Source organism: Copadichromis virginalis, linkage group LG11 (genome assembly GCF_057382275.1).
Source record: "Copadichromis virginalis isolate Kocher_CV1m ecotype Utaka linkage group LG11, C_Virginalis_male_GT1.1, whole genome shotgun sequence".
NCBI lineage: Eukaryota > Metazoa > Chordata > Actinopteri > Cichliformes > Cichlidae > Copadichromis > Copadichromis virginalis.
Genome location: NC_140628.1, coordinates 36,048,225 through 36,060,379, shown reverse-complemented (window position 1 = coordinate 36,060,379; position 12,155 = coordinate 36,048,225). Strand labels below are relative to the sequence as shown.

General features: G+C 41.7%; 1 protein-coding gene across 2 annotated transcripts in view; it reads right to left on the bottom strand.

The window, feature by feature from the left end:
• Positions 1-1,134: 1,134 nt before the first annotated feature.
• znf385d (zinc finger protein 385D) overlaps positions 1,135-12,155 on the bottom strand; it is a 102,756-nt gene continuing 91,735 nt past the window's right edge. For both annotated transcript variants that reach the window (XM_085472215.1, XM_085472216.1), the window contains exons 7-8: positions 10,897-10,998; positions 1,135-2,297 (exon numbers count right to left, since the gene is read on the bottom strand). In XM_085472215.1, coding sequence (XP_085328341.1) covers positions 2,046-2,297; positions 10,897-10,998 — 354 coding nt within the window. In that variant the 3' untranslated portion in view covers positions 1,135-2,045. The remainder of the gene's footprint in view (positions 2,298-10,896; positions 10,999-12,155) is intronic.

The following is a 12,155-nucleotide window of genomic DNA, read 5'->3' as shown; positions in this document are numbered from 1 at the left end:
GCACCAGAGTATATATGTGGTGTTTGTTTTTTAGGTACAGTGATTTGGGATTTCCATTTACTCATTTTTGCTGTCTCTAGATCGTGTGTTCTGAACTTGACTTTTGCTCAGAATAGATTAAAATATAGCGTAGAATTAGTTTAAAAAAGCCACAAAGTGAAGCTTAGCCCAAAATCCCAACAGATAGGTGATGACATTTATTTCCAACCCACATCAGCTCAAGGCTCAGGTAGAATATTTTTTGTTGGTAAATTTAATTCAAAGCATACTATTTAAGCTGTTTTACCAGGCCTACAGTTGCTGCGGCATCTGAAAGTCACTTTGCAATCCTGCTCATCTTCTTCATGATGTGTTTGGATCTTCTATGCTCTCCAAGCCTCGCACACTTTTCACATAGAATTCCACTGCAGCCAGACTGCTTGACACCATTTATCTCGCAAGCATCAGTCAGCTGCAAGATGGAACCAACTTAGCATCGCTGTTGAGTTTGACAACATGAAATAGTTGCATTTCCTACTTTGTTCCTTGAAAACTGTTCGCTGTTTTTCAGGTTTCTCCAACACCATCATAAATAACCTCTTTATGTCCCTGTAAATTTTAATATGTGCACTATACGGCAGTGGCTGTTCTGCCAGAGCCAGAATTACATTTTCCCCATTTTGTCACCTTGAAGTTTAGCATGATCTCCAACTCGAATATCCAATATTCTTGATCTTCAACGTGGGTGGGCGTGTTCTCGACACAGCAAGTCTCTTTCAGGACCACGCCCGCTGGCTCTAGCACCACCCATCTCACCCGCCTGCTTTTTATTAAAAATGAATTAAATGCTCGTGACACTTTCCATGTGAGAATCCCATTATGCTCGTATGCGTGTGGAAGGCCTGGAAGGTCTCAGAACAGAGCCATAGCAGCACATGGAAATAATCTTCTTTTCACTTTAGTGGTGTTCTTTAGAAATGTTTGAAAACTGGATGAATATTATTGAAATTACACAGCTGTACACTGGTTGATCAAATATTGTTAAGAATTATTCAGAACTTGCTGATGTAACTCAATGTTGTAAGCTCATATGAATACTATGACTGTAACTGTGATTTTATCCAATGAATTGGTCATGGCCACCAGCATTAACAAATTAGGGCTCTTTTATTTTAAACTGTTCACCTTTTACACATTGACAGTTAACACAGACAAGCCTTTGTGGTCCCTCTGGCCCGAGACATGGTCAGTGACAATGTGTGCTGGATATCGACTGGGATGGCTTATGGTGGATGGAAAGCTTTCTCTCTCTCTCTCTCTCTCACACACACACACACACACACACACACACACACACACACACACACACACGTGCGTGCGCGCACACACACACACACACACACACACACACACACACACACACACACACACACACACTTATGCAAGAACGGATACAAAAAACACAGTACAACATATACTAACCATCTAACATAGTCTAACCATCTAATGTAGACATCAACGGAGGAGGGGCTTAAAGTGCATACAGGAACAGAGGAGGGCTTTGCTCACTCCTACAATTTGTAACAACCTTTTAAATTATGAGTGACAGTAATCCTCCACCAAAGCAGTGATCTAAGTGCCACGCTGCATCTTTACAGAAAGCATATCCCCACCATATTTTAGCTCAAACGGCGCCTCGCTTCATGAAATAATGACACTGCATAGTTCACGGGGTTAGTCTTATATATTATTGCGGTACAATGTAGGTTCAAGTCCGGGGTCTAGGCATGAGCCATGGGCAGCAGGATGGCACAGAAAGCATGTAAAGTCCAGTGAGATTAGAGAAATAAATCCAGCATGAGAAAGCACCCGATGCTCTGAATGGAGGTTAATCCACATGAGGAGAGGTGAGAAACAGTACAGGTCCGATAATGACACGATGATGTTCAGTATTCTGGATGCATAGAAGGAGTACGTTTGCCGAAAGCACTCCTGGTCTGGTCTGGGTGACCCGTATGGTCAGTTCCTTGAGCAGAGGCAGAGTAGCTCCAGCTGGGTCGAACGGGTCAATAAGGGGCAAATAGGACTTGTGGATGGGAGGTCCTGACAGGCCCGGGGGCTGGGCGGAGCAGTGCAGCAGGCAGGGTTTGTGTCTGAAAGAGCGCAGGGGTCGGGGTGTGATTAGTGGCGCTGTTCGTGCGGTGCGTGAAAGAGTTGCCGATGGCTGCGGCAGCTGCTGCCACTGCCGCCAGGTGAGCGGGTATGATCTGTGTGGTCAGAGGGTGACACTGGCGCTCCTTCCCCAAAATCAATTTTATCTGGTGGAGACAGGGGAAAAAACAGTTAATACAGCCTTATATGTGCACAGGATAGAGAGAGCAAGGGAACGGTACAATCAAGACATCTCTGCAAAGCTGTCACACAAAGTAAACGTATACTCTAAACCAGGCAGGATACAATTCCTAGTATGTTACGTTTTCACAGCGATACAAGAATGTAATATTCTTTCATTTTAAAAAAACAAGATGGCTTTTGGTTATTGAATGTGATCTAAAGTTAGAGCAAATAGTTTCCAGGACAGGAGCATAAATCTAAATTAAACTGCTAAAATCAAGACAAGTTTTGCTGTTTGTAAATTAGACAAACTACCAATCCTGCTCGGTCTGCTTGGACCCACATTTTACAACGTTCAAACATTTTATTCAACTGCTGGATAATTAAAATAGGTCCTGCATACCACATCAGAAACTCTTTGTATTTGCTCACTGAACATATTAAATTTACTTTTTCCTGCTTAAGTTTCTGTTTTTGTTTACAGGTTGGTTGTGAGACCAGAGGCCTTTATTATGAAACAGGATTTTATCTTCTCCAGGTAACTTCAGGGTTAACGTGAGATTTCCTGTAATAGAAGGGGGTTCCAGCCCCAAGTCACATTCCAGATTAGTGATCAATAGATATGAAATCATGACCTATTGACTATCAGTTCTCCAGAAAATAGCATCAATTCTCAGAGCTCTGCATGGATAGTGGACGTTTTTTTTCCCAGATGAAAAAAAGTAAAAATTTATTCCTTGATATTTTTTCCTCTGTTGGCTGGGAACTATTTTTTGTTGGATAAGCATGAACGTGATCCTAAAGCCGGACATCTATTTGCACCTCCTGAATTTGCACATTGACTAAAGTCTAATTATATAATGAAATATTCAATATTAATTCATCAGATTCTCCCAAAGTTTAATGATAGAGTTGTGATATTGATAACTTCCACATTCTGCATTTATGCTGGATTTCTTTTGTGGCTTAGAATAGGGTAAACGTTATTAAGCTAATAGAGCTCTTCCAGTATCACTGACCAAACTGTTTAAAGGTCTCACACATTCATACAGCAATAGGCTAAATAAACTAAATGTGCAGTGCTTTTCCTCTCACACGCTCACACCGCTGTTCTCTCTACAGCCGCTGTGCTACTTCCAGTCTGTATCCTGTGTTTAAGCTCCTTATATTTTTCTAATATTCCAGTTTTATCTTCCTTTGTAAAATCCGCTGCTCTGCTGCCAGGAGGCAGAGCTGAAGTGGCTGGAGTTGAAGATGCTAAGATTCTAGTTTGAACGACAAGGAGAGACAGGATTTTCAGAAATGAGAGTATCAGAGGGGCAGCTCAGGTCGAGCGGTTTGGATTTAAAGTTAGAGAGGCAAAGCTGAGATGGTCTGAGCAGATACTGAGCAGGGAGAGCAAGTATGTTGGGCAAAGGACATTAATTATGGAGCAAGGAAGGGTCATGGAGCTACAGCGATGGAGAACAAGCAGAGTGGGTGAGACAGAGGCAGATGATGTGCTGTGGTGTCTGCAACATACTCAAACTCTAAACTGGGATAAACTTAACTGTAGTAAATAAAATGCATATAAGCAGAAAACTGACAGGCTGTGAGATGAGGCAAGAGACTTCAATGGGGCATCAAACAGGTGTCAGAAATCAGCTGCTAATTGAAACAGTTTTGGCATTTGCCACAGCTGAGATGAGAGTGTGTCCAATATTGTTGAGCCGTGTTATCATCAACTCAACCTATTCAACTTACTAACCAGTTCTGCAGACCTAATGATGAGAATAATTCAGTGGCAGTGTTTCGTATAATCGAGATTATGTCCAAAAATGAGATAACTGCTTTAATAATATACTCTCACAGTTTTAACAGAGAAGGAAAATGACTAAAAAATGGAATTAAAGACAGAATATAAAACTCATGATGTGACAGGGACACAAACAGTGTCTGACCTCCAAGAAAAGCCTAAAAAAAGGGTTTAAAGGTCACCAAAGTTATCTGGCTTAATCTTCTGTATCAGTATTCTCATGGCACCAGTATGGCAGCACTTGTCATGGATTATCAATCACTGATTCAGGCACCGAAGCCCTGTGGGATGCATTCTTTACCCTGTGCTCATCAGAGAAGCTCCTCTCCGTTAACTCAGTCAATGATGGGTTTCAGAAAAAGTCATTTCCCCCACACTCGTAACCCCCATGCTTCGTCTCAGCAAACAGTGGGTGTGATGAATGCGCTTTTCTGGTGCCTCTTTTGTAAGTTCGGCTGTCCTTTATCTTCCCCACTTTGATTCCATAGGGCTCATTATTGCATGCTGCTAATCATGTGTCATATGACACTCAAAAATCCTTTAGCAGTTGTCTCAACTCGCTGGGAGTGCGAGAGAGATCGAGTTTTCTACAAAATGCCAGAAAGTTAAACAATGACCTCAAGAAAGTACTTGAAAGTTTTCTTTTCAGTGCATTTCTCTTACTCTGCGGTTTGTCAGCTTGCCTGACTCTAATATGAACTGCTGTGATGCTGAAGACCACAGTCTGGGGCACTCCAAATAAGTTATAACTGACATTTACAATCAAGTCTAAACAGCGTTCAACGCGAGCCTGCCTTCCACCTCCAGCACGCTGGCTCAGAAAAGCCTTCAGCCGTGCCATTTTTGTCAATAAAATATCAAGTTTTCAAATTAAATGGCATCGCACACTGTCACAGGTTTTTAATAAAAGCTGGATAAGGGGTGATCCTGTTATGAGAGCTGACATTTTACTGAAACAGGAACCGTCGAGTGGACTGAGCATGCTTAATCAAAAACAAAGTACGACAACAAGAAGCTGCAGCACCTGGAAGAGGTTAGAAAAGGAGAGAAAGACAAAGGATCTACAAAGTGCTGCTCGTGGGTTGATGAGTCGGTCTTCCAGGAGCCCATTAGCTGGGAGTCACTTTGCCTGTTGTGTTGATACCGATGGCCTTTCTAACAAAGCAGGATCAACATACCCCGAGGGGTTAGTTGGAGATTAATGGGGTAGTAAGGTGTGCTGAGCCCAAAGCCAGAGATTTCACGATAACAGCTTTATTTATTTGCCTGGCTAGGTCGCCATGGTGACCTATGTTAAGCATGTGACATGGTCAAGAGCGGGTTCTGCTCATAGTTTTGTGCAATATGTTTTTATTTTATTTTACAGGGAGCTTGATGGGCTGCCGTTAGTAACACTGCTAAATAAAGCCATGCAGTAAAATCTGAGCAGCACAAACTGTCCGGAATTTGCATGCATTCGGTTGGTGATGCAGAAAATTCCCAATCTGCTGCCACGTCTGTTCTATGCTGCTGAAGTCGCAGCCACAAGAGCACAGATTAGAAAAATCAATTAGTCTATTATTTGTTGCAGAGAACATTCAGTCAATAACATTTATTTCACTTTAATCTTGTGAAAAACTAGATGAAGTGTTTTGACACCTTTGTCATTGGGCTAAAGGAGTGCGCCAGACCTGAACGCACTTTGTAGCTTTCACACCTTTAATATGCAGCTATCATGTATCAGAAATAAACAGCAGCACTGACAGTGGCAAAATCCATATATTAACTTGTGAATTCACAGGATTAACCATTTTCTGCCAGCACGACTCGATTTCCTTCTTGTTATATATATATATATATATATATATATATATATATATATATATATATACACACACATACATACATACATACACACACACACACACACACACACACACACACACTATATATATACACACACATATATATATATATATATATATATATATATATATATATATATATATATATATATATATATATATATGTATATACACACACACACACACACACACACACACACACACACACACACACACACACACACATCTATATACATATATACATCTAGCCCGAATAAAAAAGAGAGCAATTTTTTGATTGATGTTTTGTTTCCTTTACAATATTATACTTTAATGTATAATATTGTAAAGGAAACAAAACATTAATCAAAAAATTGTTGAAAAACAAATTACAACATTGTATAAAAATTACAATCATCAACTCAAATACTTGGTTCTAATTGAACAGAAATTTCTATGAACTTGTAAGAACTGTGTAGGACATGAATCAGTCTGTGTCAGATCCTGAATTTGAAATTTCCGCTGAAGTCACGGGTAAGAGACAAGTGGAACCAAGATCTAGGCCATTTGCTTTTTGAAGTTTGCAAAGACTGCTAAATTTTGCCAGCGGTAGTTCACTCTTTGCAACATAGTACGCTGTTCTAAACTGATTTTTCAGGTTTATTTTTAGTATGTTATTTGCAATTGGTGTTTGTTCTGGGAAAGATATTGCAGACTGAGCAATAATGCATTTCTTGCATTTTTCATGGGTTCTAATGGGGGCCTTTCTTAAAATGACTGGTCCCAGTAACAAAGGCGCTTGTGGACTCAGAAATCGAGAGAAAACCAACAACACACCCGGCAGAACATTATGTTATTTACACGGGTGCACATAAGTGGTCCGCATGTGCGCATTCGCTGTCAAAATAAAAGACGCGCACCAGATAAGAAGTTGCAACGCGCGTTTGCGTCCATATAAAAGGCTGTTTTTGTCCGCTAGAGTGGGATTTTCACAGCACATTCTGCACCACATCTCTGTGCGTTCATCATTTGTTTGAAGCCAGCTCACCTCCTGCAACCACTTTTCCGAGAATACGCGCTTCTTTTGTGGTTCGGACTCCTTCTGACATTTCTTTGGAGGTGGAGGAACATCACAGTAATTGCTTAAAGGAGCTTCTTCGACATCTTTAAGAGTTCTAAACAAATGTTTGTCCTCCTCCTGAAAATCTTATGTATGCAAACGCGTTGCAACTTCTTATCTTGTGCGCGTTTTTTATTTTGACAGCGAATGCGCACCTGCGGACCACTTATGTGCAGCCCTGGTTATTTAGCTCGTCATATTGCAGCCACAGAAATTCTTTTGTCCATGAAATCATAAAGCTGCACTTTCCTTTTGCCTTATAGTCTGATTTGTCATAACTTTTCCGTTTTGTGGTAAGCTTTTCTTTGGCTGTCACTTCTTCACCCTGACCTGTCTTATTTGGCTCAGCAGAACTAAAATATATATCCTGCTGCTTTTACACACACACACATAACGGTCAGCGATTCTCTGCGCGATCAACCTCTCATATGTTTAGAGCTTGCTGCAGGAGATTTCCCTTGTCATGTTTGCATAGTAAGCTAACGATTGATAAGACGATGTCAGAGGAATTGGTGCGCAAATTATCATCACTCACCAATCAGTACTGTGGTTCTCTATACACAGTTCGCGTGATTGCAAAGTGAAAGCAAAAAAACAAGCGCAAATTCAAACGCGATTTCAATATGTCACATATTGACAGTGGCTCATCGATGCCAATGACATAATTACCCAGCTACATTTCTGAAAGAATGCAAAAGCATTGACATATATTTTTCCTTCCTACAATAGCCCGACGGGCAGGGCAGAGATAGATTTTGGTAGCCCGACTGGAAAAATTGCTAGCCCCAGGACGTCAGGCTAGCGATTTTGCGAGCCCTGTATCTGATTGAGGAATCACTCATCTTTGGAAAAGAGAGTTTATTACAGAGAAATGGCTCTTTCCAAAATAAAAGCTATACTATACGCTTCTTCTGGGCTATATTCTCAGCAGCATATTGTAGCGGATCAGGGCTGTTCGGGTTCTGTTTGTACAGTTATGTTTTGTTTATGTTGCCATAGTGACGGGTGACGCCCTCTCGCTGCGACGGTGTGTCCTTCCGGGGTCAGAGGGCACTCTGTGTGTTGTTGTTGTTGCTGTGCGGTTGCCGCGCTGAGCAGTTAGCTAGCGGCAGTGTTCTTCTGCAGATGTCAATAAACGGCTGTGCTCCCTGGCTAGCTCACGGGAAGCAAGACCAAACGACACCTCCGTCTCCTCCTTGTCTGAGCTCGCCACATTGGTGTCAGAAGTGGGATGATGGTGGCACCCCATGTTCTGACCCGAGTGACTTTTCCCCCGCCGGTCGTGACCGGCCGGTGCGCCAAAAGAAAGCACCTGGACATTTGCAGGACTTTGTGTGGGGTAATGGGGTCGTCGGGGACGACTGACCCCTTAGGTGGGGGCTATGTAGCGGATCAGGGCTGTTCGGGGTTCTGTTTGTACAGTTATGTTTTGTTTATGTTGCCATAGTGACGGGTGACGCCCTCTCGCTGCGACGGTGTGTCCTTCCGGGGTCAGAGGGCGCTCTGTGTGTTGTTGTTGTTGCTGTGCGGTTGCGGCGCTGAGCAGTCAGCTAGCGGCAGTGTTCTTCTGCAGATGTCAATAAACGGCTGTGCTCCCTGGCTAGCTCACGGGAAGCAAGACGAAACGACACCTCTGTCTCCACCTTGTCTGAGCTCGCCACAATATTAAACATATCAGGTCCCCATAAGGAGAATCATGTGCTAACGGCTGTCTAAATGACTCGGGTAAAGTTTGTAGCATGCATGCTTGTTGTTTTTGTCTGCTTCCACTTGTCTTTGCACTAGGATGATGTCGGCGTAAATGTGCAGTCATATTCGTTGTGTTTCCACTAGTGCTGTCAGCGTTAATCTCGTTGAAATGACGTTAACGCCACAACACGGCAAATCTCCTTTAACGAGCTACCCCTGATCGCCCCGTGCATGGGGCTAGACGGCCAACACGTTAACGAGCTAACTGCGCTAACACACTAGTTCCCACCCATGTAATTGAGCATTGCATGGCACATCCAACATACTGTTTTACTTTAGTCCATGACGCGCTTACCTTCAGAGTCATACGTCACATGAAAACCAAAATAATTCCAAACGCCAGATCTGAATGAGGGTGGGGGAGGTTCAATTTGCCATGTTGCAAGGAGAGCTTAACTACTGTCTCGCTGGCTTGCCCTGCGCTCTTCCTTCTGACGATGCTGTCTGTGTTGAGCGCTCAGTGGATCTGCGCTCGACAGTGCAGCCTAGGCGGAGTAGTCGAACGCAGATTCACTGAGCGCAGGGCAAGCTAGCGAGACAGAAGTTAAGTTAATGCTCAATTACATGGGTGGGAACTAGTGTGTTAGCGCAGTTAGCTCGTTAACGTGTTGGCCGTCCAGCCCCACGCACAGGCGTTAACGGAGATTTGCGGTGTTGTGGCGTTGACGTCATTTCAACGAGATTAACGCTGACAGCACTAGTGGGAACACAACGAATATGACTGCACATTTACGCTGACATCATCCTAGTGCAAAGACACGTGGAAGCAGACAAAAACAACAAGCACACATGCTACAAACTTTACCCGAGTCATTTAGACAGCCGTTAGCACATGATTCTCCTTATGGGGACCTGATATGTTTAATATGCTGCTGAGAATATAGCCCAGAAGAAGCGTATAGTATAGCTTTTATTTTGGAAAGAGCCATTTCTCTGTAATAAACTCTCTTTTCCAAAGATGAGTGATTCCTCGATCACATAGATTTATTTTTTTTATTACTTTGTTGTTTCAGTAACATTAAATTTAAAAACTGTACTTTTGAGTTAAAATATATATTTATAATAATATATTTAGAATAAATGACAAATTAAAAAGGCATGAACATTTTTTTTGTATCGAAAAAATATCGAACCGTAACACCAAAGTATCGAACCGAACCGTGAATTTTGTGTATCGTTGCACCCCTAATATATATATATATATATTTAAAGATCTGCGTCACTTGTTCCTCTATGTCCAAAGCAAGCAACACTTCAGTCCATTTTCACAGAGACTGAAATGACACGACAAGCACAACTTTTTTTAAGGTGGATTAACAAAGCAAGCTGATAACCGCCGTTGTGGTAACCACAATCTCAAACTGGGTTGTTAACACAAAGCTCGGTTGGTCAGGGTCACATGTATCGGTCTATAAGCTGAGCTTTGATTGCTGCAACCTGCCATTGTTACGCTTGGTAGTAATGTGCCGTGTAAACACCTAAATCGATACAAAAAAAATGAATGGCACACAGATATTCCATAAAACACATGTAATACATAATAGTCTGTTAACGTCAAGGCAGAAACATTCAGTTTCTACAGCTCGACCTGCGTCTGCTTGTAGAAGACTTCCTTTATTTGTATTCCAGTAATTTCAGGTACAGTAAGTGTTATTCACCATTTATCAGCTGTAACTCTTATCAGTCAATAACACCACCACAGAGTAGCATTATGAGACAAACATGTAAAGCATGTTAGATCAGGTAGTTGCAGTTACTTCTTTTCTGCTCTGACTATTAACCAGAATCAGTTTATACCGAGATTTGTTTGAGTAAAAATGATAAAAGTTCCTCTAACCTGGAGCACAAATGGAGAAAAACTGATATGTTATCACATGATTAGTGTTTTACTGTGAATATAAATTAGAAATTCCCACAAAGAAATGAAAGGTGTACGCTGTAAGTTATATTTCCTAAATTTAGGATCGGCCCAGAAAATTGAAGTTGGTGTATCTCTGCTAAAAAACCCAGGGCTAAATCTGGCTAAATACTGCTTTGTAACGCAGCAGTCTGGACCCGTGTTGCTGATTAGATAACAGAGGTGTGCAGTGACTCACCGGCTGCTTGGTCTGGCCTTTCTGTGGTTTGCTGTAGGGGCTATATTTCGGTTTGGCTGGTTTACCTGCTGCTCGGTCTTTATGACGCCGGCTGCTGATGTGCTGGAAATGAGAGACAGATTCAAAACGAGTCACACTTTAATGTTGTCCTTTTACTGCGGTTATTCCAATATTAAAATGACTATTAAGTCATTTGTTTTTCTGACTTAATCATTAAACCACCTCCAACACACAGAGCAGGGAGTCCTCTTCATGCTCTACTGAAAAATATCCACATTCAGTTTCATAACAATCTGTCTGAGACAGCCTCTTACCCTAAAACTGCAGTACCGCAGCAATAAAATGTGCAAATGTGGTAAAGTGTTTTGAATGTGTGCACCAATCTGTTAATGTGAACATGGTTTGTACTTGTACAGAAACAGTCAAATGAAAATAGATTGGGAGGCATCACTCGGGGAACAGAAAAGGAGGTACAATAACCAAAAACATACCTCTTGACTCATGGCAAAAGATCTTACAGCTTTATGGTTTTCACACCTGTGGTGAAAATGTCTGCACTTCTATCGCTGCAAGTTACACTGCAGAGCTTTTTACTAAATGCCACAGTATATCCCATTGTTAAATACAATTCATTTTGAAACCCTTGGAGATTCGGGCCAGATCTGAATAAACCAATAAAACAGAAGACAGAGAATTACAGTCTGACCTAAAGCCAGCAAATTCAGAGTGGGTACATGCTGACAACAAAAGGAAAATTTCTGGCTGTGTCTAAATTTCACAAGTCCTTGCAGTGGGCTTAACAATCATACTTTTCTTCTGCTTTCAGCTCTAACTAAAATGTTTCATGCTGGATTCTTTTCACAGAGAATTGCTGCTGTTCAGAAGTACTCAGCAAAAGTCCTCGCATGAAAAATTCATACAAATCCCGTCTGTCTTCAGGGAGAGAACTCGAGGTTAGCTCAGACTAAACAGAGTGGTCTTCAGCTACTGTAGAAGACGTTCCCCACATGACAGAATGATCAGCACTACAAGAAAAGAAGATTTGCACAGCGTCCCGCAGGAGCTATAAAGATACACACGAAGCTATTTCAGTCACAGTTGCATCTTTGTCACCTCTTATCGTACCTCACTTAATCTAAAATTAAAACAGGCAACTCCTTGACCGCACACTTTAACCAGCTTTTTTTATAAATTTTTTTAAGGATTTCCGCATTCATAAAGACCTCAGACAGATATCCAACAGGAATAAAGGCAAAACT